The sequence below is a fragment of the Siniperca chuatsi genome, linkage group LG14, assembly GCF_020085105.1.
Source record: "Siniperca chuatsi isolate FFG_IHB_CAS linkage group LG14, ASM2008510v1, whole genome shotgun sequence".
Classification (NCBI taxonomy): Eukaryota; Metazoa; Chordata; class Actinopteri; order Centrarchiformes; family Sinipercidae; genus Siniperca; species Siniperca chuatsi.
Genome location: NC_058055.1, coordinates 11,891,583 through 11,919,065, shown reverse-complemented (window position 1 = coordinate 11,919,065; position 27,483 = coordinate 11,891,583). Strand labels below are relative to the sequence as shown.

Here is a 27,483-nt window from a genome sequence, read left to right as displayed (position 1 = left end):
CTATTGGCCAGCCTCGAACAGAGTGATAGTGAAGTAATATTTTATCTCTCACCAGTAACATCAATAATACCGTGTCACTACACATTCCCATACTTATAAAGCATGTAACCATAAAGCCATATTCCCAAAGGTAATTTCGGTTGGTGGGACAAAAATCAGCAAAAGAAAATGTGAATGAATGCTTTGTTTCTAATCACTACCGTAATGTGATTATTATTATAGGAGTTGGTGCACCGAGGTAAGCAGTATTTGGCGCCAACTTTCCATTATAAGATATGCAACAAGATGACGTAATTAAGTGAACGCAAATCAGACCTCAAACGGTGAAAAAAACAATGTAGAAAACACGATGGAAATGTGACATTTCTGCTCCCGCTCCGTCTTCTCCATGGAACTCCGTATGTTGTCTGCTAACAGTGGATGTTGCCAAGCTGTCACTCCGATTGAGGCTGGCCAATAGGGACGTGTCTTATGTCTTTCAGCGTAGGTCCTGCCCACGAGATTCAGCTCAACAGCAAACAAATGTGTCTATTTAGAATTGCGAATGATTAACAATTTAACCAGAAAAAAATAATTAAGGTTGTTTACTTCCTTTCGTCATGTTGGGAATTAAATGTTGAAATCTATTGCTTTCATTTGTTCTTGCCAAGTTTCTTCATTGTATTCAGTTCCTCTTGTACACAGATGCCACTGCAAACACGTCTTATAATAACACTAATCTATTGTCAAACAGTCATAGATGTCACCTCTCTGTAGATAATGTTGGGAATGGGAATATCTTTTGGCCTCACAGCTATGTGAATTTTGTTTGTCTGAGGGGAAAAAGGCAGTTTGAGTCCAAGATGCACAAGTGCTGTTCAGCAGTTAACACCACAGGTCAAAACTCATTACTCGTAGGCGGTGATATAAAAAGGAACAGAACCAAGCCAACGTCTCATTTCCTCTTAACCTTAACCTCTCATTTTATGTGAGGCTCCAAACTTTTTACACCACTGTGATTGAGTAAATATTCACTTTGAACTTGTGTGGCTTGAATAATGCAACAGTGTTTCCTTCTACTTTACCACAATTAAGGGAATTGCAATGAATCATAGATGCACCTTTGGGTGCTTCTACCTGTATTTGTCAACATTTGTTTTGTGTTCCAGCGCAAAGCTTTTGTTGAATCCTTTCTTCTGTTGTGATGCACAGATGTATTCATATTTAACTGAGTGTCATGGACTAAGCTCCATTCAGCTTAAACACTCCCAAGAAACTCCAGGACACAGATGATTCATTTCCATAAAGTTTACTGGGCATATTGTGAAACTGTAATGCAATACAAATGTAATATGTATTAATATTAAATCCAAATACAAAGTGACAGAAAAAACAGCACAGATTATCTACACAGCGGTGATCTATATAGTAAACGCAATCAAGCTAGTAAACAATCAGCAGTAATAAACATAAAGCTAACTTAGCCGTCTCAATAACCTTACAAAGATGAAAATAGGCACTGTCCTAATATTATATGATGAGAAATACTAACAGACGTTGCTTTAGCAAAAGAGAAGAGGAGAAAGCGATCGCCTGAGAACGGATGACCGGTAGAGCTTGCACACTGCCGTAACTGACTACCGCACATCTACTTCCTGATTCAAGACGTGCGCCAGTATTACGTTACTATAGTTACAGAAATAAACAGATCACGCTGTACTGCTGAGACAAAATAAAAAATACTTTTTTTTTCTAAAGCGGCATGACACTGGGGAAGAATTAGAAAAGATTAAAAGGGTGATTTGCCCGGGGATCAGAACATATGTTTGTCTGACCAACAACTAGAAATCAAAATAGTTTCAGTGTTGTAGTGAATTTATTATTAGCTAAGGAAGAAAAGTCATTGACCTCTCATACAAGCTCTCCAGTGTGAACTATGAGACTGAGACTGGGGAAAACACATGAAAAATGATAGATGTAATGATTCTGTCCGGTGAATCTCTGATGACCGTGTAAACGTATGCCAAAACGTTCAGAGGCCAGGTATCTTAGACCAATACTTAATCCTCAGTGCTCTGGGTCAGTCACTTTCATTCACAGCAGTGTTGATCCTCTCTGGTAGCATCTTTGGTTTCTGTCCAGTATGAAGCTTCCTCCCTAACTAGGCCACATCCTGTACTGGGACAGAGACCAACCACAACATGAGCTGCGTCCCGACAGACGCAGAAAGGAAAGTGTCAAACATTAATACCTTTTCTTCATCTCACCCTCGCTCCTTTCATCTCACTACTCCATGACACATACTTTAAGTAGCTGAGCTCATCCACACGTGCCACTGGAGCCTTTTGTTGTACAGTAGACAGGAGTTGAACAATGTCCCGCTCGGTTGCTGTGCATGGGAATGATGTGCGTGTTGGCGGCCGGCCCCCACCAGACCAGGAGACGGGAAGGGGACAGGAACTACAGGAAGCTGAGGTCTACCCTCACTAGACACAACTCTGTCAAAGACACACAAACACGATTCACACACGCACATTCAGTGCATAAGTTTTAATGTTCACATGCACACACTTACCTACACTCACAAAAACAACGCTGGAAAGCTGACACGTGAAAGAAAATCATTTCGTCTTTTCATTTGCATTCTTAAAGTGCACTATGGTAGATAACCAAGGACATCCAAAATTAGCATTTTTAAAGATTAACCAACGATATTCTTTGTAACATGTGGTCAATAATACCTGGAGGACAATCACTCCTACCATATAATGAATGTGATAATCTTTTGCTAAGGAATTATTTGAATACTCCAACAAGCAAAACAAACTTAACTGACTTTTGTAGTAGCGGCTATAATCCATCAAACTAATGTTAATACAGACAAGCTCATTAATTATACCTATAGTTAGTCATGTATGAATATCAGCCTTACTTGGAAATGACCAAAGTGAAGGATTTTGTTTTTTTAAAGGAATAGTTCAACTTTTTGGAAATCCGCCTTTTCACAGATTGGTATCCATATTCTCATTTAACTCTTGACAAGAAAGCAAATAAGAACTACTCCTTTAACTTTAAATATGAAACATGGAGGTATCAAATTACCAGAGGCACCAGAACATCCCATAAGCATCTGATCTTTGCAAAATTTAAAACATGTGCTAGAAGTATTCCCTGAAACACATGAGGTTTTGAGTTATAACTGGAGCACAATAACGTTCCTAGCAGGACAAACCTTCATCTCGAGCATGGAATGGAGCAGCTTTAAGTCCCAAACCACCAAACAACTATGCAAGCAGATGTGATTCCTTTGCTCAGCACTTTATCATATATTTCATTTTTGTGTCTTGTATTGATTAAATTACTTTACAAAACAAAAGCAATATATTTCACCGAGATAGAAATATTGTCAGTGTTTGTTTTTATGTTGAAATAATTAAGCTACACATGTGGTACATGTCAGTAGTATCATTGTTTGTTGGAATGTGATGTAAAAGTACTGAGTGTACAGAAACCTATACAATTATAACTTATTATTAAACATTATAATGACACCAAGATGTTATCAGCCTGTCATGGCCTGTCATGTTAGCTGGCCAAGCCAAGCACACACAAAAAACAGACATTGAGAGCAAGTAGCTTAATGAATGTAGCTGTAATATTGGCAAATACACAGATAAACCCATCTAGTTTTAATACATGTCATCTGTAAATCTTAAACCTTCTACTATCTCTTCCCCTCTTACATTCCTCTTTTCCATTATCTCCGTTCTTCCCCTCTGTCTCCATTTCTCTAGGTGTATGGTTATTGTTAATTGGCACTCTGTTTCTTTAATTAAAATGAGGTCTAATTGCAGCTGAAGCAGGGCAAATGTTCATAGGCCTATAATTTCCCTATCACACTCCAGAGCCACAGAGAAAGTGGAAAATAGGGAGGGAAAGGGCACGCAGGAAAGAACTGACCACAAAATTGAAGAATGGCAAGCGGGATTCAGAGAAAATGGGTCCTGCTCTTGAATTTGAGGTCAGTTGTATAAAGCCTGAAGACAGCTGTATAGAAAATGAAGGTGTAAAATTTGCCGTGTATAGCCCTCCTTTGTCAAAAATACAGGGTCAAGTTTTACATTTCAAAAGAAAACCATGTACAACACCCTTTATTGTTGTCTGTCTTTCATACAGAAAACTTAATACCTTCCCCTGACTTGTGTTTTTCTGACATGGTTTGATGATTAAAATCAAAACTATACCATGCTAATACTGATATCTCAACCCAACTACTTCAGACCTGCCTCTCAGTGTCTTTACTTGGGGAAAAAAATTGGCTAATAATGTCTATTTATGATATTTAACAACATGTAACATATAACATATCTCCATAATGCCAAGGCTCAGTCCTAGTCTTCTGGCCAGCGGCAGTATCAGTTTAGACTTCTCTAGTGTCTCCTAATGTGGGCGATTATGCTGTAATTACTGTACAGTTGTTTGTTTTGGGTGTTAAATATGGCCAGATGACGAATTTTCATTGTTCCTTCATTTTTCTAGCACTGGGGGCAATTTTCCGGCGGTGGGTGGCCGCCGCTGCTGTAAGAATGTAGGGGAAACGCCAGCTTCCTCTTACAGGGCTTAAGTCTGGATCTACTTCAGTGAAAGGCAAGGCCGTGCATGCACATAATAGAAACACTCACCATCACATAGAAACACTAAAGCTCACGCATCCTATCTCATAAACCTTAATGATAGAGCTCCGATAAACAGTGATTACCATGCCTGGGGGGGGTTCTTTTCCACTCCTTCAAAAAAAATATGAAACAGAGGCAGCTGTGCATTTGAAAGGTGGAGATGGGGCTGTCTCCAAACTGGAGCTGGAATATTATGAAGGTGTTTTTTTTTTTTAAATTATGCTGGAGTGAACTCGAGGTAGACTAAATGTGGGAAAGCACCTGTCTGAACTTTGTCATCCAATTATCCACCTCTCTCCTCTCTTTTTTCTGCTCTCAGCAGACTTTCCTTTCTTCCTCTTTATCGCCTCAGATTGTTGTTATAAAGCTGGTGGGTTTCTGTGGTTTTCAAGTGGAAGAGGGTAAGAAGCATGTACATTTGTTTCTTTACAGGGAGTTTGCATAGAGAGAGTGAACTGAGTAGATTGCAAAAGAAAAATGTGTAATACAGACGGAGAAGTCCCTGATTAAAGTCACATTTACCTTTCAGTGTGATATAATGACGAACCTGCTGCATATGCAACCCTGATAATTAGTGATGTCAAGTCACTGCTTTCATATGCTGTGCATGGGACAGGTCACCCAGACCATGGGAATGATAAAATGACACTGAGGTGGAATACAATAAGAAAGATTTAGGTAATTTGGCTGTACGGCAGTGAGCGTGGGGTTTAAAAGGGGATGAATTCAGCGTTTGTGTGGGTTGTTCACTGAGGAAATGTATTAAATTAGCAGCAGCTAAGATGTGAGCAGCGGTGGGCGTGATTGAGTAATCATGGAAATCATTATGGAAAAACGAGGATATAGAGTCAGATATTTATAGATGACACTAGATGTTTTCCACTTAAAACACTTGTTCTTTTACTGTTAATTATTTTGTATTAAAATGTTTGTGTTAAACATGTTTTTTTTATCTAATGGAGGAATAGCAGTGGGGCAGAGGAGGACATATTTATTTAATACAGTTATCAAATCAATCTGTAATATGTGTTTGTTTGTATTTTTCTATAGATTGTGACTTTTGACCAACTGTATTATACTGTTAATTCATCCCATTAGCCTAATATTTCCTAGTAGAATGTGGGATGTAGGATAATTAATTGAAAAAGTGAGGGAAAATAAAAAAGCTATCACCTCCATCAAGCACAATGGAACAACAAACTGATTTACCATGAACTATATGCTTAGAATAACCAAATATCCCTTTATATTTATTTTGTAAGTGTCGGGTGCAGCTATGGAAGGACTATAGACACAGTTTACTGTCCATCCTGAATAGGCCGCCTTTGTCCGCAATATCTGATCTTTAACCGACAGTTTAAGGTTCATTAGTGTTAAACAATGGCGCCTGGCTCTGGACGGCTACGGTTGTAACATTTGTCTCAGTAGGAAGCACCAGTCAGATCCTGCCTTATATCAGAGTTTTTTTGGTGCCTTCATGTGTATTTCATTGGGATGTGGGTTGGTAAGTGGTAAATGTGATTGCCTCTCACTTTACACAGGATCACAGAGATTAGTAACTGTAGGCGTTGCAGTTATTTTTGTAAAATACTACAAGTGTCCCTGACAGCCTCCATATCTTCATAATGTTCTGTGCAGAAGCTTTTTCCAAACATCCTTTTCTCCTGTATACAGTGTTGCACATGAAACTGACTACAATCATTAGCAGTTACACTGAACAGACTATAAAAGTAACTTGGACACTGATAATAGGATTATACTGTAAGGATGAATTTTCATGATTCTAGCAGCATCAAACTATGGGAAGTGTGGTGACGAAATATATTAGATGAAGGTATTTTTCTTTACTTTAGGGCTGCAACTAATTATTATTTTTATGTTTGATTAATTTATCGATTATTTTTTTGATAAATGCCAATCACTATTTCCCAGTGCCCAAGGTGACCTCTTCAAGTTGCTTGTGTTCACCAGCCAAACTGTTAAAAACCCAAAGATATCCAATTTAAACAGAGGAAATCAAGAAATTATCACATCTGAGAAGCTGGAACCAGACAATGTTTGGCATTTTTCTTGATAAATAACTTAAACAATTAATTGATTTTCAAAATTGTTGCTGATTTCTTTGGGTCAGTCAACTAATCAATTATTTGGACCAATCATTTCACCATTATTTAACTTTGGGGTTCATTAAATTGAAGTTCCAGATGATGGGAAACATGTATTTCTTGTTGTGTTTTAGACTACATTCTGTGTAATGCACATTTCAAAAAAGTTAACTGTAGATAATAATTACTAACTTTATCTCTGATAATGTAAACCAGTATTGTTGGAACTTGACAAATGCCAAAATCAAATAAGCCAATGGAAGAAGTATTATCAAAGAACTACAGGGCCATCTAATCTCCACATTTGGATAAATACATATGGAATCACTGAATCTGTGTATAAAATTAGACACTTGACTTGCCGCGGATGTTTTGGACAACAAAGCAACATGTCAAAGCAAGTAGGAGGTGGAAACAACACATCTGAAACAGTTGAGGAAAGCAACACTTTGTCTTCATCCAGGATTCAGAGTGAAGCATCTTTTTTTTTAAATGACTGTAATAAGAATAATCTTATTATAATTAATTTTTATTTTAAGATATGGTTTCAGTGCATTTCAGGCACCATTTTATTATTTATATGAAGCATTATTACTAAAATCAATTAAGTGTGATGGGGAAAATACACAAATACTTAAATAAACATTCGGGGAAAATAAAACCATAAAAGAAAAAACAGGGAAAAGAAGTGTTTTGTTTTTAATGCAGATGTAGTATTGTATTTGTCTGTATGTGTGTAGAGTGTGTATTAGAGGGGTTATGGGATGCCAGGCTTTACTGTTTAGCCTTATATTGGAAGCCTAATTCAACAAAACATTTTAATAACCCCAGTGATAAACTCACACTGAAACCCCCATTTCCTCCAGCATCCATTTTCATGCAGGTGCTCTCCTTGATCATGGCACACAGGAGAGCCGCATTAAATCCTGTTTATTGGTAAAAACCAAACTGCCTCACCCTTGAGATGAGCTTTCGCGGAGAACATGCAGGGCTCTGAAAGCCAGTCTGACAGAAACCTCATCCCATCAGTATAAACACTAGTCACAATTCAACAGAGACAATCTGCTAAGACAGCTGGGGAGAAAAAAAATATGTCCTCACATGAAGTCCCTTCACCCTAACCTAACTCTGCATCAGGTTTCATGCTGTTCAGGTCCCGGTTTTCATTGAGATACTGAATCATAGCAGAACAGCTCAGATTGTTTGTGAGCTGGCAGCCTGCCCCTCAAAAGATTACCAAAAATCAATTCTATTGTAATCTCAGGCTTAAATCTTTACATACGTGTGTGTGTGTGTGTGTGTGTGTGTGTGTGTGTGTGTGTGTGTGTGTGTGTGTGTGTGTGTGTGTGTGTGTGTGTCTGGTCGATTCTCTTGTTCCAACTACTTGTCCCTACTCTCTGGACAAAGGCGGACTCCTTTCACCGGGTTTAGTGTGACCACAGGCATGGTGTGTTGCTGGGAACACAAGGGACATGGAGAGAATAAAAACAAACATGAGAGGAAAGACAATTTTAGGGTAGTGGGAATGTTTCTGTTGATGTAATTGACTGGTGAAACTCCATATTTTACCCTAATCCCAGTATAAGCCATAGCTGATACTTGGCAGAGAGCTCGGGACTCGGGAAATATGTTCACGCTGTGTTTTTAAATTCATTTATGTGTTTCTCTGAATGTAAATGAGTCTCATACGTGTCATTTTTATATTTCCTGCTGTGAGTGATATTATGTTTTTTTATCTTTTTCACAGAAGTTCTGATGAACACTAAGACAGAGACGTCTGATCTCAAATGGACCATCTTCACAAATGCCAAACCCCAGGTCTGTAGCCCCAGCTTCACCATGTTATCTGTATTACTAACACAGAGCTTGGTGACTGGGGATTTTTGGCTTACAGCTGTTCCTTTGTTACTTTGGCTATAAAAGAGTTCCTTATATGGCAGGTAACTGACAGAATAAAGGAGACGCCAGAGTGAATGTGGGATTCAAAGTATATTGAAAGCAGATGCTTTGATATATCCCATCAATGTTGGAGTTGAAGTCACTGGCTGCCCACAATTTTTAATACTGCAGCCAGAAAAAGGCATATTTGTAATTTGATCAACTGAGGGGTGGTTGCTAGGGCAGTCCTGCCAGCACTGTCAGTGACCAAAACTGCTCAACTTCTGATGTTTCAGAAGGAAAATGGTTACAGTGATGCTGGCAAGGAGATTTCTGGAACTGGACGGAAATACTCAACAAATGTGTCTGTGCTTTTGATCAAGATGCAAAGCAAAACAGGCCGACAGTCTCTAAATAGTTTGCACAGCCATTATCATCTGAAGTAGTTTATCAAAAGCTCCACATTGTCAAAAACATGGCAGGATAGTGTTTTTTAACACTAACTTAACACTAAAAAGTATAAAACTGTGATTTAGTTAGTAATGACAGGCAGGAGTGGAGAGATGCCATGAGCTGTCTGCATCAAAGATTACAGATATAAAAAGGTTCATATATGGTTATTTATTTTTAGCATTTAAGGATTATGATACCCTCATAGTAGATATTTGTGGCAACTCCCAACCCTGCCAGATATCAATTCTGGCTTCTCAATTTCATATAAATTATATGAACATCATTGTTAAATGTTAGTTGTTGCATTCACTTTTTTAAAGAGACCAAATAAAGGTAATATTCATGTTAAACCTCCAGTGCTTTACTACTACTTTTAATAAAATCATCAATATAATTTGTGGTTTAACAGTGTAAGTGAACAGCGATAAATCAGGATTAACATAGGTTGAATGTATGTATCAAACACAGCTTGTGTGTGTGTGAAAGTAGTGTCATTTACCTCACTCAGACCTACGTTTTGTACAGAAGGGACAGTCAAACACAGCAACTAAATTTAACAATTGCTTTAAATGATTTTTGTCAAATCTAGATGAGCCCTGTGGGATATTTTGTACGTCTTCATCGCAGAAAACATTTTGTTTACAGAAATATGTGCTGCCAAAGTCCATAGTATTTATTGTTTTGGGATTAAAAGGGAAATTCTCCCATCGAGAGATTCAAACCTGGCTCTGTGCTCTGCTGCACTGTAATTCATTCAGACCAGTATTCTGCCTCACTCAACACATCATCTGCAAATGGATTTTTAAAGATTTACATATTTACATAACTGAATTTCTGAGCCTCAAGTTCAGCAAATCTGCTAAATTCTGCCCTGAGTATGTTAATTTCTTGCTTGTTTCCCACTCTTGGGAACATAGTGATGGTGAATATGTTTGCTGTTGACTCAGAAGTCAAACATTAAAGCATTTTTCTGTTGCATTTGGCTCCCCAACAAATGTAGATTTCTGTGGAGGGGTTTCACTTCATACATATTTGTGATATCCCCTCTGTCTTCTTGTATTTTAGTCTAAAAGTGTGTTTGAAGGGTGAGAGCACTGTCTGTCTCGGATGCTGTGTGCAGTAGTGTGCTCTGTTTGACAAGTGAGACCTGAATTCCCACTAGCTGGGCTGCAGCTCAGCAGGAGGAATGATTTAACAATCCAGATTCAAATTTGGGCTGGATCAAAATCCACAGCAGGCCAGATTTGTCCCACGGGCCTCTGACAGGTACAGTACAGCAGAGGGCCAACAAAGAATTGCAACATTATTACGATGAATAGGACTTTTAATGTGACCGATTATATAAAGACCCTAGTGAAAGTCTTTACAGGAGAATTAAATATACTAAGGACTCACAAAAATGTTCAAGTTTTCTGGGTCAGATGTCATTTTAACTTGCAACCTGACAACCCTTTGTTCTCCTCATTGCTCTCAGTGGGAGGAAGTAAGCGGTTTAGATGAGGAGAACAACAGCGTGAGGATCTATCAGATCTGTCAGCTTGACAGTTCATCCAGCCATTGGCTGCGCAGTGGCTTCATCCAGCGACGAGCAGCGTCTCAGGTTTACGTGGAACTGCGGTTCACCATGATGGAGTGTTCATCCAGTAGCACCCACCACCGCAGCTGTAAGGAGACCTTTAATCTCTACTACTACCAGGCAGACTCCAACGAGGCCACGTCCACTTACCCACCCTGGATGGAGAACCCATACATCAAGGTACGTCCACGGCCACCTTCTGATGTTATATGCAAATTTGTCACACATTGTTATGGGATATCCTATAATCAAGGGACTTATTTTCTCTCTGTGGTTGTTTGAGGAATGATTTTTTATTTTTTTTTAAATAATATTTTTGATTGACTTTTAACATACTCAACATCTGCATTAAAGGGGTACTCCACCTATTTTACATATGAAGATCAGTTTACTTGTCATGGTTTGCTTTTCTCGATCAATCGATTAAGTGTTTAGTCTATGAAATGTTAAAAAATAGTGGAAAAATGCCATTCACAATTTTATAGAGCCCACAGTGATGTGTTTAATTAGCTTGTTTTGTCTGACCAACAGTCCAAGACCTAAAGATATTAAATTGGCTGTAATATGTATGTAATATGTAATATGTATGTATGACAAAGAAAAACAGCAAATTTGAGAAACTGGAACCATGAAATGGCATATTTGCTTGAAAAATCGACTTAATCGAAATCAAATTAATCAAAACAGTTTCAGATTAATAGTCTGTTGATTGACTAATTGATTCATTGACTAATCGTTGAAGCTCAAATTAATTTTTACATTCCAAGATAACACTGATGATGTCATCCAGGTTGTTTTGGATTGAGTTTGAAACTTTTTTACAGACAGCCTATATTAACAAACTGGGGGTGTGGAGTTTAAAAGACATGGGTGTTTACCAGGCAAGGAGGGCTCAATGAAAAGAAGTTCTTGAACTGCATTATGGGAAGTGTAGAATCCAGTAATAAAAAAAAGTAATAAAAGAGTTTTACTAGGGACTAAACGTATGGATATTTTGGCCTCTGCTGCATCAAATCTGACCATTCTTTTCAAAACATCTGTCTCTTGTGAGTCCCTTAACTTTATGTAAGTGCAATATTAAATTACTAAAGTATCCTTTCAGTGCATTCAAGAAAAATCGCATAATGTATTCAGAAAAGAACAGCAGTGCATAATTTCCAAATCACTGAAAAGTGTAACTTTTGTATGAGGGCTCTGTTAACGAGCAAAGTTCTTGTCTTTCCCTTTGACAATATTAGTGAATCTCTCCAAACCAAGACAGGCTTTATGTTCCCTTGTCCACATTTCATTAAAGGACTTTACTAGTTGTTTTGCATTTTTAGTCCAGATCGACTTTTAATATGCAGCTGGCTTCCATTCATTTCTTTACAGTATCAAAATCAGCTTGCAAAGACAAACAAGTTGCTTTACTTATGTATTTATTACATTGGACATTGGGTTACTTTTATTTTATGTCCAAGTTGTATTGGACATAAAACTTTTAAAAAAACTCTCCTCGTCGGCGCATTCAGTCTGTTTCACAACCTGCGTGTTTGCTTATTGTTTATCTTCTGGGTTTCATTTTCCAAACACATAGCTCATGAGTGCAGTGCTTTTTGGAATCTCATCATCAAACCTCAGATGTCGTAGTGTCCTTGAACACACCGTCAAAGAGAGGTTTCAAAAACAGTGCCTGCTCCTCGACTTCATTACCACTTAATAATGTAACTTTGACAGAAAAATAAAAGTGATGAAATGTTCACTGTGATGAATTACCTTTCTCCTAAGCACGTTCCTGCTAGTAGAGGTTCAAAGCGTGCTGTAACAAATGGGAAACAATGGCTGCCTGGAAGGTAGTAAATCAATCTAAAATCACAGTGGTATGCTTTGGAAAATGTTCAATAATGTAAAGCATATGTGATCTCTAGTTAATGGGCTAAAATGGCTAAAACATGCAAAACCGCCAGTCTGGTCCTTTTTAAGATTGAATCCTGTGTGTTGGAATCTGGCCATTACATAAGATCTTTTCTCTTTCTTCCTGTCCTAGGTGGACACAGTGGCTGCAGACTTTCTACTGAGGAAGGGCGGGGAGCGGAAATTTAATGTGAAGACCTTAAGACTCGGGCCTCTATCTAAGAGAGGCTTCTACTTGGCCTTTCAGGCTCAGGGTGCCTGCATGGCCCTGCTGTCCGTCAGGGTGTTCTTCAAGAAGTGTCCTCCCCTGGTCAGTGCTCTTTCCTCTTTCCCCGAGACTGTTCCCCATACTCTGGTGCAAGAGGCGCAGGGTGTGTGTGTGGAGCACGCCGCCCAGCAGGGGCCCCGACCTCGCCCGCCTAAGCTCTTCTGTGGGGAAGATGGCCAGTGGGTGGGCCAGCCAACAACCTCCTGCGCCTGCTTATCAGGATTTGAGCCCGCTGAAGGACACACGAGATGCACAGGTAAGAAGGAGGCAAGGGTAGGCCACACATATAAGTATGTATATAGACTACACCCACATATGCAGCAGAGCAGGTAGACTAAACAAGAAAACAATGGTAAGATGAGGGTGGGGTTCACTGAGGGTCGAAGCGTTGGAGAGGAAATGAGAGTCCGAGGAAGTTAATGAGGCAGGGGAACGGCTGTGACACAAAGGGGACAGCGAGGGGTCAGGTGGAGCAGCACTTATCTTAGAAAGGAAGAGTAGGGTCAAATGCTTACTGCCGCCACAACTCATGGTTCAGCTAAGATAGAAGGAGCGCAGGAGGACTGGAGAGGTGAAGAGAGCGAGGGGGGGGGTGCTCAGGGTAAAGATCATATCACTTTTAGAACATCAAAGCAAAGCAGACAAAAAAGAAGGAAGAAGCTGGATGATTCTCTCAGGAGCTGTGCAGCAGCTCTGTCTAATGAGTCCAATTAACAAGCCTCGTGTATGAACACCCCCCACACACACATTAGCACACATACACACACACCGCAGTACACCAACACAGATAAATGTTGAAAAAAAAAAAAACAGAAACACAAGAAGAAATGCCACATTTTCTCAAGAAAATGTGTGGTTGCATCTATCTGTATTTAAAGGTAGGATTCAGTTTGATTTCTGTGGAAGGTATAATGATTTTTCATGACAAAAAATAATTTCCGACATTTTGCTTCTGGTGAAATGAGGTTGGCATTTCCAGCGTTCTGTCACTTAGCAGTGAGGAAAAAACATTCACCAGACCATAAAGGGAAATTGCCATTATAGCATGGTTGAACATTTTATTTGCTTTGTAGGCCGGTCATTTCAGAAAATGAAATTGACGTCTAGGTTTAAAATTGAATTAATTTTGCTGTAATGCCATTGACAGTACATACTGTATATTTTCTGGGTCAAACACAACCCTTTAACATAAAACTTATGAAAAGTTCTGTCAAGTTGATTTAGTGTTATAGATGAGCTTGATTAGAATATTTAAAACTATAGGCTATAAATATTGTTACATCAGAAGGGGTATATTTCCCCAGTATAGGTTTAACAATGTTATATAATACAAAAGGGTACAAGACAACAAATAGATTTGAAATTACGTCAAAATGTTAGCAGCTTTGTCAGATTTAGGTAAATATCCTTCAGCCAAACTAGGACTTGACCATATGCTACAATGCCTTGCAGTTTGCCTCAGTGACTTACATTCGTACTAGTCATCTAGGCTACATTTTTAGCTAGCACACACATAAGTCATGACGCTTGAGCTAGAGGGGCTGTAACATTTGCTATCACTCACCAACACCGCAGTTCCCTGACTGAAAAAATAAAGCACGTTTGTCTCTTTTACACTTGCTGGCTAACGTTAGCTAAACAAAGTGCAAATGCTAACTTAGTTCAATCAATCAATCAAACTTTATTTCTATAGCACCTTCCAACAACCGAAACTGAACCAAAGTGCTGTACAACATTAAAAACAAGATAAAAAAATAATAATGAGTTCATTGACGAACAAAGTTAATAAGTACCGATAAGTGATAAAGGTCCAGATTTATAGAAGCAAATAAAATTTGGCGATTAGCGCCAGCTCCTGACAGCTCTGGCTAACGATAGCCTTCCTGAATATTATTAATTTCTCTCGACTCCTGTGGGGAAAAGCTCCAGTTTTCACACTTGGCAGCAATGTGCATTCACACGCTACACAGTCACGTAATGACCCTTCCTTCTTTTATAGTTTCCTCGAGGTAAATCAGTTAGTGTCATTTATATATATATATATATATATATATCTTAAGGGGAAATGAGAGCAAAAAAGCACCCAAGTTTCATAATCCTGTCTTATGACAGTCAATTTCATTTGATTTATAAAGTATATATTTTAACAACTTTGAACAGGTGAGATGTGCTGCAGCAGCACTCGGCACACACCAATACATTTTTCGCATGTGGGAAATTCCAGCTGGCAAAATGTCAGTCGGAAAGGCCAGAGTGTGTAGACCCTGCAAAACAAGTCAGTTTTGTCTATAACACTGCTCCACTTGGTGTGGGTTTATTATTTTATTCCTCTCACTCAGCAGCTGGAGCTGCATTTCAACCGCCATACTGAACACATATCGTAAGCACTGCTGGTTTTGGTGTATGTGGCATTACAAGGTGACAGCTCATTACACATTCAAGTGTCGGTGTGTTGAACCTGGTGTGTATCGAGGAGAATGGGGTCACACTAGGGATGCCACTAATGACTGTTTGTTTTATTTATATATATATCTATATATATATATATATATAGATATAGATATATATAGATATAGACAGATATAGATATAGATATATATAGATATAGATATATAGATATAGATATAGATAGATATAGATAGAGATATATATATATAGACAGTTTATAGCCCTCGTTACCTGGTTCTGTCTGTTAATCTGCAACCAAGTACCCTGAAAAAAATGAGAAATACAGAAATGTATTTGCAAATTCAATTTGACCCAAGTCTGTCTGGGGCACAGTGGGTGTGAAGATTTCGTGCAATGTTCTGTAGTATTCACAGGTCCAGGTCAGACCTCCATGATGATTTGCCTTCATTTGTCTTCCCCTCCTGTCCTCCTCAGCCTGTCCTGTGGGTCAGTTCAAGCCGGGCACAGAGGGACAGTGCACAGGCTGTCCAGGATTTAGCTACACCACCATCAGGGGGGCTTCAGTGTGTGCTTGTCGTTCTGGATACTTACGTGCTGAATCTGACGCTCCTGACACCCCATGCACTAGTAAGTATGCAGAAAACGGTACTTATGCACGAATCCACATGCAAATATAGAGGTGCTAAGCAACACAAGTATCCACTCGCTTGTTTTCACTCTTTACCTTCCCCTGCACTTCTTCACTTTGTTTTAACCGTATCTGGCGCGATCTTTTCCTCTGGTGTCATTTAGCCAAACTCCTCTAATCTGCTTTGTGTCCTTTGTCCCACTGCTGGGCATTGAGATGCATATCTTTTGTGACAGGTTGTTGGGGGTAGGGCTTTCAGTCAAAAGTGGAGTAGGCATTGATGGTCTCAAGTGACACCTCCAATGCAGACTCAGGAATTTCAATTCAGCTGCATGTTGCTTGTGTGAAGGGGAGGGACTTTTTAATTAGGTGCACTCTTTTGGAATGGCCATAAAGAAGATGTGAAACAGCGTCGGGCTGGTGACAGTTCCTGTTCTCTGCAGGTGTGATATCAATGGAAACTAGAATTTACATCCACCAATTTCATTATTACTGATAACTTTAATTACAAAGGCTTTATCTTAATTATTAATCACTTAATTAGGCCATTCCTATTATATATTATGTTATTGTCCTGGATTGCCTGTGCAATTCTGCACATCACTTATATTTTCAATTTGTATGCAAAATTGCAAACCAGCCGTATCATCTGTAAATCATGCGGACCTTTTCCCCTGAAAATAAGTGTTTTAACATTACTGTGACAGCCCTGGTGATTTTAATAAAGTGGATTCTGATTGTAAGTCATAAAATGTATCGCCTCTAAAAATCCCCATTCCCAAATGTTGAATTCAGAATTCATTCGCACCCAGATTGTCTATGATGATGCCCCACTTGGGTTTCCAATGAGAACACTATTAGCACTTAAGTTAGCTGCAGGCTCAGTGACAAAGCTCTGTCTCCTTGGCAGGAACAGAATCTCATTCACAGTGGCTGAGTGGTATTGCTGTTTAGTTATGCTTGGCTTGAGGCAATAGCTATCTTCTTACAATTTTCAGACGGTGTTCATTATCATCCAGTTTTAGACAAATGTAATTGCACCAGTTAAATTCTGCAACACATATGCCCCTGCTGTGATGCAAAGCCACTGCAGGAGCATCATTCTGCTGCGTGACTACATGTGTAGACTGAATAAAATGTCTTCAGCTTATATGGAAAAATGTAAACAAATGGTCTGTGTGGGTCATGGAAAGGTAAAGCATCAGTAAAATGACAGAGATTATAATTTGATTTGATAGAGAAATTGTACACACTATGATTGCATCAGGGCTAAGTGATACCTAAATATTAAAATATCTGACATTTTTGATTGAATAATGTGACAATATCTGGGGGATGAAGGTATTTAGTCACAAAAAAAAGAGATAAATCATCATATGTAATGTTGCTATAATGACTCTGCTGAATCAGTCTGACAGGTTTAGAAAATTGCAAGACCTGGGCCTGACAGTAATGCTGCTGCAGACCAGGAAAAGGACAATATTTAAAGGAATAGTTTGACATTTTGGGTGATAGGTGTATTTGCTTTATTTTAGATTTTGATGAGAAGACCAATACCACTGTCATGTCTGTATGGTAAATATGAAGCTACAGCCAGCAGAAGCTTAGCTTAGCATAAAGACTGGAAACAGAGGAAAACAGCTAGCCTGGCTTTGTCTATTTGTGGGCGTATTTCTTGGCTGGGAGCACCCGTCCAAGAAATAGTCCCGCATATAAACCCCTGTAAAACCAGAAGATGTATTTATCTTTGGACAGATCCAAGCCTTTTCTATTTTTAATGCTAAGCTAACTGGCTGCACGCTGTAGCTTCATATTTACCATACAGACATGTTAGTGGTATCAATCTACTCATCTAACTCTTGGGAAGAAAGCAAATAAGTGTATTTCCCAAAATGTTGAACTATTTATTTTAAGCAGGATGATTTGCTATTACAGGAGCTTGAAGGACAATTCTTCTACTGACCTCCATAATTTACAATATAGGGAATGCAAAATCAGTTTAACTGTGGCAACTTTTGGTCACTGTAGGACCTCCCTCGGCCCCGCGCAGCATCGTCACCCAGATCAACGACACCACGCTCAGTCTGGAGTGGAATGAGCCTCTGGACAACGGCGGCAGAACAGACCTGAGCTACGCTGTCAGGTGCTCTGTGTGCAGGTCACCCAAGGGGCCGTGCCTCCCCTGCGGCGACAGCGTCACCTACCGGCCCGAGCAGCACGGCCTGCTGGGTCGCAGGCTGGAGGTGTGGGGTCTGCTGCCTCACACCACATACGCCTTCATTATCCAGTCGCTCAACGGGGTGTCTCAGCTCAGCGGCAAGGACCCTGCCAGTGAAAGTGTCAACATCACCACAAGCCATGATGGTAAGAGTGGAGGCGAAGAGGTAGAAAGGTATAAATAGTCAGAATTTCATGTGGTATTTATAATTCCTCTGCCATCTGTGCAGTGCCATCGCTGGTGTCTGTGATTCAGAAGAGTGACTCCACAGAGAGTAGTCTGACTCTGCACTGGTCAGTCTCAGCTCAGCCACACTACACCATCCTGCAGTACCAGCTACGTTACTGTGAGAAGGTGAGAGCTCCCTGCCAACATCCCTCAACTGTCTGGCTTAAAGGTCACGTGCTATACAGGTTTAATGATTTTATTTTCAGGCGTACTATGGCTCAGGATTAGAAAACTCAGTGCTTTGCAAAGAAATGTAAACAGGGGTAGGTAGGCTTAGTGGTTAATGTAGATTTCCTCACACAGTCCAAAAACATGCAGGTCAAGTGAACTGAAACTGGCCTGTAGCCAGTAGATCGTCTGGCCAAACAACTGTGCTCCAGATATTTGACAATGTAAATGATATATTGCAGTATATCAGCTTAAGACATTGCCATGTAAGACTTTGTTTCAGTGTTGCATGTGACAACTGTCGAGGCAGTATACAATACACATGGGTGCGTATTTACATTTCTATGACTATGGTTTGTGTTTTTGTTCTGACCAAAACACAAATGAAAAAGCTGACTCAGAAGCACCATCTTGCAGCTGAGGCACAAGACACTTTAGTGTGAATAAATTTCACATTTATATAAATAAATCTCAAAACATATGTACCCCTCCAACATATTAGTTAACGTGCTTCTGATTAAGATTGTATAATTATGTTTTAATGTACTGTAATTGGATTGAACGAAAGTCCAGGTTCAGTTCAGGTCAGTTTGACTAAACTTTGAATATTTGAATTCCTATAGATGACCTGATCATTTCCTCACTTATTCCTGTTTTACGCTCACTTCCAGTCCAGCTAACTCATGTTTTCATATGGTAGGAGCGACGTAGTGAAGATCAGTGCCACTACACAGAGAGTAACAGAAACCAGGCCGTGCTGACGGACCTCCGCAGGGCCACTCAGTATGAAGTGCAGGTTCGGGCGCGCACCATGGCAGGTTATGGAAGCTTCAGTCCTGCGGCCATCTTCCGCACCCTTCCTGATGGTAAGAAAAGGCACTGTTTGCTCTTGAAGAGGGAGTTTCACACACGTTACTCTTTTTTTTTTTTCTTTCACACATTTTTTTTCATTTCCACTGGGAAGGTTTTTCAGATTCTTTCAGTCCCTACACAGTTTCTTGTATGAATTTTTTGCCTGTGTCCTTGTATTGAGTTAGTGTCCTTGTATTGAGCCTCTGTAATATTATAAATTCCTGTCATGTTCTTTCTTTCCTTCTCATACTTTTCTTTACTACCAATGTAAACCTCCTGTCATGATTTGTCATTACATTACTCTAACTCTCTTTCTGTCTGTCTCCTTTTCTCTCTTCTCTGTGTCTTTTGTTTGTCTCCTCTCTCAGGACAAGACTCTGCTTCCCAGTTCTTGGTACCCGGCATCCTTATCGCTGTTGGGATGCTGCTGCTTGTCACTTTTGTCTTTGTGGCCGCCTACTGCATACGGTGAGAATGAGGGAAAGGGAAAGAGGCAGAGAAAAAGATAGATTTGGAAGGGAAAGACGCTGACAGAATAACAGGAAACGGGAAAAAGGGGGAGATCGAAAACCAATAACAACGGTGACCCCAATTTTACGGTTTTGCACCACTTTGTTCTTTTGTTTATACAAATCATATCTTATCAACAGTGGATTTGCACTCTGTTACCCACACCATTTTTTTTCTCTGTGTGAGGCAGTTCAGACACAAAGCAATGCTCATGATGTCTTTTGCTTACACAGCTAAAAGTAATCCTGCTCATTAGAACGTTTTCCTTAGGCTTCATTGTTTGAGTAAATAATAATGGATGCCATCAGAGGGAGAGAGAGAGGGAGAGGGAGAGGGAGAGAGATGGTGATAGAGGTAGAGGGCAGGGAGAGACAGGATGCAGGCGTCCCAACCCTGTTTCCACAGGACAGGAGAACAATAGCTGTGACCTTGTGACACATGCACAAACTTACACACGCACACACACACACACACACACGCACACACACACACACACACAAACCAGTGGCTGAGGCCCAGATCTGCCACTAACTGAGGGTGGTGCATTATTGCTATTTTAGGCTTATGAGGTGGGAGAGGGAGAGAAATGGAGGAAGGCAGGAATCCAGTAGCTACAGGGTTGTTACAGTCTTGCAGGGATGAGTTTGCGCCAGCAGAATTATAATGTAGCAACTTGTGTCAAAGAGCAGTGCCATCGAGGCTGGCTCAGGTATTCACCATTACCACAAGCCATCGTGTGGTGTGCCTTTTGAGATCGCTGAGGATTGTTTAAGGCCAACAAAAGCCTTTTGTTAACAAGGCAGAGTTTTTGTGTCAAAAAATTAATAAAATAATGGCGCTGTTTTTGGAACAGAGAGTGTCCTTCAAATCACTGTAACTCTGTTGGCATTGGTCTGCAGCTGAACTGACCTCTGACCTCTCAGTGCATGGGGCCAAGATAGCAGAGTATTCCCCAAGGGGATCAATAAATTATCTTTTTTTTCTATGCTTGCCTGCAACCTAGAATTTTGTAACATCAAATAAAAATAATCATATAATTAGTGATTTTTGGCTCATTTGTGCTTTTTTTTGAGTTTGTATTTTAGTATTTAGAGAGGCATCTTTGTTATTGTACTGTTCTTGTATCTGAACAGCCACATTGTAAGACAATTGATTTGCATCACATTAGGCTGATAAAGCATTAGGAAGGCTTGCCAGAAAATAAAGTCTAACACCCTTTCTTCAGATAACTGTGCTGCCATCCTAATCCTTATTTTATTTTTCCTGATCTCTTTCTGCCTGCAGCAGGCACAGCCGAGTAAAGGATCCAGAACTGAGCGACAAAAACAACCAGTACCTTGTTGGCCAAGGTAACAGATCAAGGACACGCACACTAAACCTCAGCTGTGATTTACAACTTATTCACGTCAAGAAAATCATTTTTAATGTGCCTGGGTTCATTGCTGCTCATAGTACTCTAAACATTTATTCTTTTCCTTTCCCACGACTCTGTTTGTCTTTCTCTCGCAGGGGTCAAGGTTTATATCGACCCCTTCACCTATGAGGACCCTAATGAGGCAGTGCGAGAATTTGCCAAGGAAATTGATGTTTCCTTTGTCAAGATTGAGGAGGTTATCGGTGCTGGTAAGCCCCAGCCATTTCCCATTATTCACAAGTAAACTTTGTAGTGGTCAACTATTTCTGTGTACTTTGTAGTCTTACAGATTGTCCTCTTTCAAATTAACATTATTAAAAATATATCTAATTTACTGAGTTAAATTGATTCTGTGACATTTAAATGTCTGTATTCGTCCTTATCAGGCAAAATTCAAAATTGCAGCGTAAATAAAGTAATTAACTGATAAATATTTTAGCAATATTACCAAACCAAAGGACACCACTAGCTGCAAGCGAGCTTTAGGTTTGCAGAAGACAACTGTCATCCTCCCAATGTGGTAAACACCCGTTGAAGAAAACAGCCCTAATGTGTGTTTATGTGTCCGTGTGCTGCAGGAGAGTTTGGGGAGGTGTGTCGAGGACGGCTGAAGATCCCAGGGAAAAAAGAAAACTACGTAGCAATTAAGACACTAAAGGGAGGCTACACTGATAAGCAGAGACGGGACTTCCTGTCTGAAGCGTCCATCATGGGCCAGTTCCAGCACCCCAACATCATCCACCTGGAGGGGATCATCACGGCCAGCTGTCCAGTCATGATCCTCACAGAGTTTATGGAGAATGGAGCTCTGGACTCTTTTCTACGGGTCAGTGTGACACAGAAAACGCACACTGAAACACGCTGTCATTTCACTTATACACTGAAACACACCTCCACTTCACTCATTCTCCAACTGAACTGTTTCTCTCCTCCGTAGCTGAATGACAGCCAGTTCACGCCCATCCAGCTGGTGGGTATGCTGCGTGGCATCGCCTCCGGCATGAAGTACCTGGCAGAGATGAGCTACGTCCACCGAGATCTGGCTGCCCGCAACATCCTGATCAACAGTAACCTGGTGTGCAAGGTGTCCGACTTCGGCTTGTCACGCTTCCTGCAGGAGAACTCCTCTGACCCGACCTACACCAGCTCTCTGGTGAGATGGCAATTCTCTTAATCCTTTCAATTAACTTTAATGCACAAGACTGATGCACATATTTTATAAATGTTAAACAGTTTAATTTACTCACTCGCTGTACATTTGTTGAAATATTATAATTTCAATAGTAAAAGTTCATTATTTAGCCGCATTAACTTAAAGTTACTATTTTACTTTTAGCTGACCGTTTTCTTTTCTGTGCAGGGAGGTAAGATCCCAATCCGCTGGACAGCACCGGAGGCGATAGCCTTCAGAAAGTTTACCTCAGCCTCAGATGTGTGGAGCTATGGCATTGTCATGTGGGAGGTCATGTCTTTTGGAGAGAGGCCGTACTGGGACATGAGCAACCAGGATGTAAGTTTAACAAAAAGCCACGATTGGGCCATTCTTGAAAATTATTTTTAAGGTCTTGTCAGCTTTTCTAAAACAAAATTTAACATTTGCATTCTGAAAAAAAAAATTGTTTGAACTTTTCAGGGAATCAGTGAAGTGTGTTTTGAATAGTAGCTTAATCATGAGATTGCTAAGCAACACAGTCGTACAGGGCAAATTAAGTTTCTAGCTTTTCCCTTTTCTGTATAGTTTATTTTTTCTTCCTGTTTGTACCCTCCAAGCAACTCAAAATTGATTTAAATACCATTAAGTTAATTTATTGGTTTGGATAGTGATAATTTTTCTCCCTATCAGGTAATCAATGCCATAGAGCAGGACTACCGGCTGCCCCCGCCCCCTGACTGCCCCACCCACCTGCACCAGCTGATGCTGGACTGCTGGCAGAAGGACCGCTCGGCGCGTCCTCGCTTCGCGGACCTCGTCAGTGCCCTGGACAAGCTGATCCGCAACCCTGCATCGCTGAAAATAGTGGCTCAAGAAGGAGCAGGGTGAGAGTGCACATGTGTTTGGGTGATTGACATAAGACCTGCCCCGATATGGTCACAATGGCAGTTTGTAAATGAACGGACAAAAGAAAGCATGTCTGTCCTTTGATAATGTCTCTTTCTTAGTGTCCATTTAGAATTCGAACCGTCACAGGACAGACAGTACCCTCCTACTGCCCAATCTTATGTACCACCTTAATGTCCTGCTGTGACCTGTCAGCCACTTGCTGTGCCCATTTCCCTCCCTCCACATTCTGCCTGTCAGCTGGTCGCATACAGCAGAGGATGCTCCACCCCTAACAAATCCCATTGTTTGTCCCTGTCAGTCACTCAGCCTCAGATTATACCTCTGCTTGTTGACTGGAATGTTGCCGCAGGATATATTTAAGCTCCTCACTGTTGTTTTGGTGACAGTGTGTGAAAGTTGTCCCTTTGTTTCACTACTCTGTCCCCCAGGCCGTCCTACCCCCTACTGGACCAGCGTGCACCTTTAGCCCTCTCATCGTGTGCTTCTGTGGGGGAATGGCTGAGGGCCATCAAGATGGAGCGCTACGAAGACAGCTTCCTGCAGGCCGACTTCAACTCAGTGGACCAGCTGGCCCAGATCACCACACAGTCAGTTCCTATCTCCAGTTTTCTTATCTAAACTGATACTTATCTCTTTATTTTCACTTTTCCATTCACAGTTACTGGCTACAAGGTCAGGGAGCTGGCGTCATAGCTTTTAGTAGTGACAACTGCAAATAGGCTAAATTACTGACCACAATTTCCTGAAGTGGAATTTTTATTTGAATTTATGTATGAAAGACTGTGGAAGCCCAGAGAGGAAAAATTTGATATGATTTTAATGTTCATCAAATCTATATATTTCATTTTTCTCTGTTCTTCCTGTCTAATTGGTGATTTTTCTCATCTTTGTTCAGGGATCTGCTGCACATGGGAGTGACTCTGGCCGGGCATCAGAGGAAAATCCTTTCCAGCATCCAGACAATAACCTTTCGGAACAAGAGCACTGCAACTGTGACCTTCTAGCTCACCTTTCTCCTAACCTGGACGTGAATACCAGCACACAGGTGCAGCCATGTACTGAGAGCACTCTGGGTCCTTTTCCTGTGACCCACTTTGAACATGGCCTCCAAGAGAGATTAGCAGAATTTATTAATCGCCTAAAGATAACTTTCCCATCGGGATGAGAGAGTCGTCCACAGACAAGCGAGTCCCTGTCACCCACAATGACCAGGGGATGAAGTTGACGCTGTGCAGACTGACTAATTTTTACAGTTTGTGGTCAGTGTTTTTATATATACCCGAAGTTAGGACCCAATAAATGTGCTAACCCAAGAGGAGAGACAGATCAGAGTTTACAAAGTTTCTGTAGTATCATGTCATTTTGAAAACTGGCAGTTGACTGGTTTGGTGTCCCAATAAAAAGTAACTTCACCAAAGGAGACAAAAAGAAATGCCAGTGCCAATCCAAGGATTTCAGTTTTCATATTGTTGTGTAATTATGAATGAGAACTGCTTTCACCCTGGGTGTCTTCCATTAAATCCATCTGGATTACATTACTACAAAGACACCTTTCACATCAAGCCTGAACATTTTAACTGTCAGATTTTTCTTCTTTTTTTTCCCCCCATTTGATTTCAACGTTACCTCTTTACTCAGGTGTGATGTGTAATGCAGACTTTGGAGAGCGCTGTACTCGACCTAATCAGACTTCTCTCATCCTTCTCAGTCTGACTCTCCCCTCACCAGCTCTACAACATGTGAGGAGAAGAGAGAGACGGAGACATATCAGCACTTTTTTCATTTCAGAGTGAATTGTAATCTTCAGTAACTCCATGTGTTTCTCTTGGAGTGTGGTTAGTTATTTCTAATACCTGTGTTTCTGCTGGCAGTTCAGTTTTATTATAGTCAGACTGAACAAGGACCAAGTGGACTCAGAGACCAGAGAACACTGTATTGGTTTTCTTTGTAGAAATTTACCAAGGAAGCTATCTGGCCTCAAACTTGTTTTTCTTGATATACGTAACTGATACGTAACTGATTTCTAATTCTCTTGTTCTGTATTCTCCATCTTCCAGTGCCATTCAGTTGTCTTTGTGGACTTAAATGCCAATTTTATAAAGCAGAAATCTCTCATGAGTGATTCTTGTCTCATTTAAATGTACCTTAAAGGGCTACTTTGACATTTTGCGGTTGAGTGTATTATTTTCCTTCATCAGATGCAGGTTATGTAGTCGGCAAATTATTCCTGCTTTAGCCTCAAAGCTACACAAAAATAGTTTCTTAACATTTAGCATTGAAAACAACACCGTTGAGTTACTGTTTGATTAGCGCAGCAGCCCCCCTCATGTTTTAAGTTTAGTATATTATTTACCTTCATCAGATGCTGGTTGTGTGGTCGGTAAAATGTTTCTGCTTTTGCCCCAAAGCTACACAAAATGGTTTCTTAACATTTAGCATGGAAAACAATACACAGCTACTAGCTAACAGGCTAGCTTGTAGCCAGTAGTATCCATTGGTTTCAGTGTGGAATGCTAATAATACCATTGAGGTGCTGTTTGATTAGCAGAGTACCCCCCCACGCACACTATAACAAGTGCTTGTTGAAGAAGAATAACAGACTGGAGTTCAAAATGTCAAAGTATTGCTTGAAGACTTCATCTCTTAAAGGATAATACCAGCCTTTTTGACATTTAGGTCCTATATAATTTTTCCCAAGTAGCTCACACATCTGCAGTCTATCAGGAAAATAAAGCTTAAACAGCTTCTAAAACATACTCAAACATGTTGAATACAAAATGTATAGTATCGCTTTTTGTAAATGGTTTTACCTTCGTGCCAAAGTACACTTTTATGAAAGAATGTCTTTATGATTTGGTGTTTTTAGTGTTTTTTATTTTTCAAATGGCAACTTGGAATTTTTATCTGCATCACAAAAAATTACCTTTCCTAATAAGCAGTGGCGCAGAATTTTGCTAATAGTTCCTTGGATGTTAACATGGCATTTCTATCATATGTGATAATAAGTCTGGTTAATGCACACCAAAAGTAAGGTGGACGAATGGCCGCACAGTTCCAATGGTTGTGCTATCATTTGAAAAAAAAACAAGGGTGGTCAAAACGTTGGTGATACCATAAAAGTAATCCATTTTCTTTATTTTTCTAAATTTATGTTAAGCCTTAATCAAAAACACTGGTATTGTCATGCACAAGTCTGAGAGATTCATTTAAGGATAATGGGAAATGTGGTCTTCATATTGAAGATCTCAATAAAATCAACTTTGAAATAATGAATAGATAAAGTATGTTTTGATTACTGTCCTGTGTGTAGGCTAATCTGTATTCAGTATTCATAATAAAGATACACACCAGTGTTTACCATCAAGGACTCTTTTTTTTTTTTTTTGCTTGTTAGTCATTCTCACTTCAAGTGGAGCATGAAGACTGCACAAATATATGTGGATGTCATTGTATAGACGTAATAGGAAGTTCCTATCTGACCTGAAAGTGAAATTCCACATAATTTACCTGTCTCCGGTCCAGTGACATGCTGCTCTGTCCCAGTGACTCTGTGACTTCTGTCCCAAATTCACAACAAAGCAGCTCCACATTTGCCAAAACACACTGATATTTCTGGATTTGCTTGAACCTTTATTCTCTGAGTTTTATTTTGGTGCTCACAGATGTGAAGTAAATAAATTGTTCTTGGTTCTCTTGTTTTTTTTAATCTTTGGTTAGATACTACCCGCCTGAACTGTCTACGATCATACCAGAAATGTGCAGTGCCTAATGGGGTATGTTTATCTCTGTCTTCTTTGTGGGTCTTGTTGCAAACATGCCTCTCATCTATCCCGTTGCCCCTTTTTAATGATGAGAGAGAAACAGGAGACTGCGAGGGCGAGAATTGAGTCTCACTCCCCCCTACATTTCCCAGCTTTGCTTTCTTGCAGCCTTTCTTCTTGCCTTCTGTTTCTCCAGAGAGCCTTTACCCCTGAGGGCTGGAAGCTTGTCCTCTCCTATGTTTCCCTTCCTGGTCCTCAGCCCTTTTAATCATGAAGAGATGTTCTTTTCTTCTCCTGTGCCTCGGGGCTGAGAGCAGCTTATAGCACAGCATAAGCTTAAACTCTTACTCTCGCACACAACTTTTTTTTTTCTCTTTCCTCCTATCTCCAAAGCTACAATAACCA

The 27,483-nt window shown here is 40.1% G+C and overlaps 1 protein-coding gene across 1 annotated transcript in view; it reads left to right on the top strand.

Annotated features, from left to right (window-relative positions):
• ephb4a (eph receptor B4a) overlaps window positions 1-26,681 on the top strand; it is a 36,446-nt gene extending 9,765 nt beyond the window's left edge. The window contains exons 2-17 of the mRNA XM_044223008.1: window positions 8,508-8,578; window positions 10,566-10,847; window positions 12,694-13,084; window positions 15,712-15,864; window positions 17,894-18,229; window positions 18,313-18,437; window positions 19,180-19,345; window positions 19,700-19,799; window positions 21,126-21,190; window positions 21,351-21,464; window positions 21,834-22,081; window positions 22,193-22,408; window positions 22,616-22,765; window positions 23,099-23,292; window positions 23,746-23,904; window positions 24,213-26,681. Of these exons, the coding sequence (XP_044078943.1) occupies window positions 8,508-8,578; window positions 10,566-10,847; window positions 12,694-13,084; window positions 15,712-15,864; window positions 17,894-18,229; window positions 18,313-18,437; window positions 19,180-19,345; window positions 19,700-19,799; window positions 21,126-21,190; window positions 21,351-21,464; window positions 21,834-22,081; window positions 22,193-22,408; window positions 22,616-22,765; window positions 23,099-23,292; window positions 23,746-23,904; window positions 24,213-24,321 (2,879 nt within the window). The 3' untranslated portion in view covers window positions 24,322-26,681. The remainder of the gene's footprint in view (window positions 1-8,507; window positions 8,579-10,565; window positions 10,848-12,693; window positions 13,085-15,711; window positions 15,865-17,893; window positions 18,230-18,312; window positions 18,438-19,179; window positions 19,346-19,699; window positions 19,800-21,125; window positions 21,191-21,350; window positions 21,465-21,833; window positions 22,082-22,192; window positions 22,409-22,615; window positions 22,766-23,098; window positions 23,293-23,745; window positions 23,905-24,212) is intronic.
• Window positions 26,682-27,483: the final 802 nt, after the last annotated feature.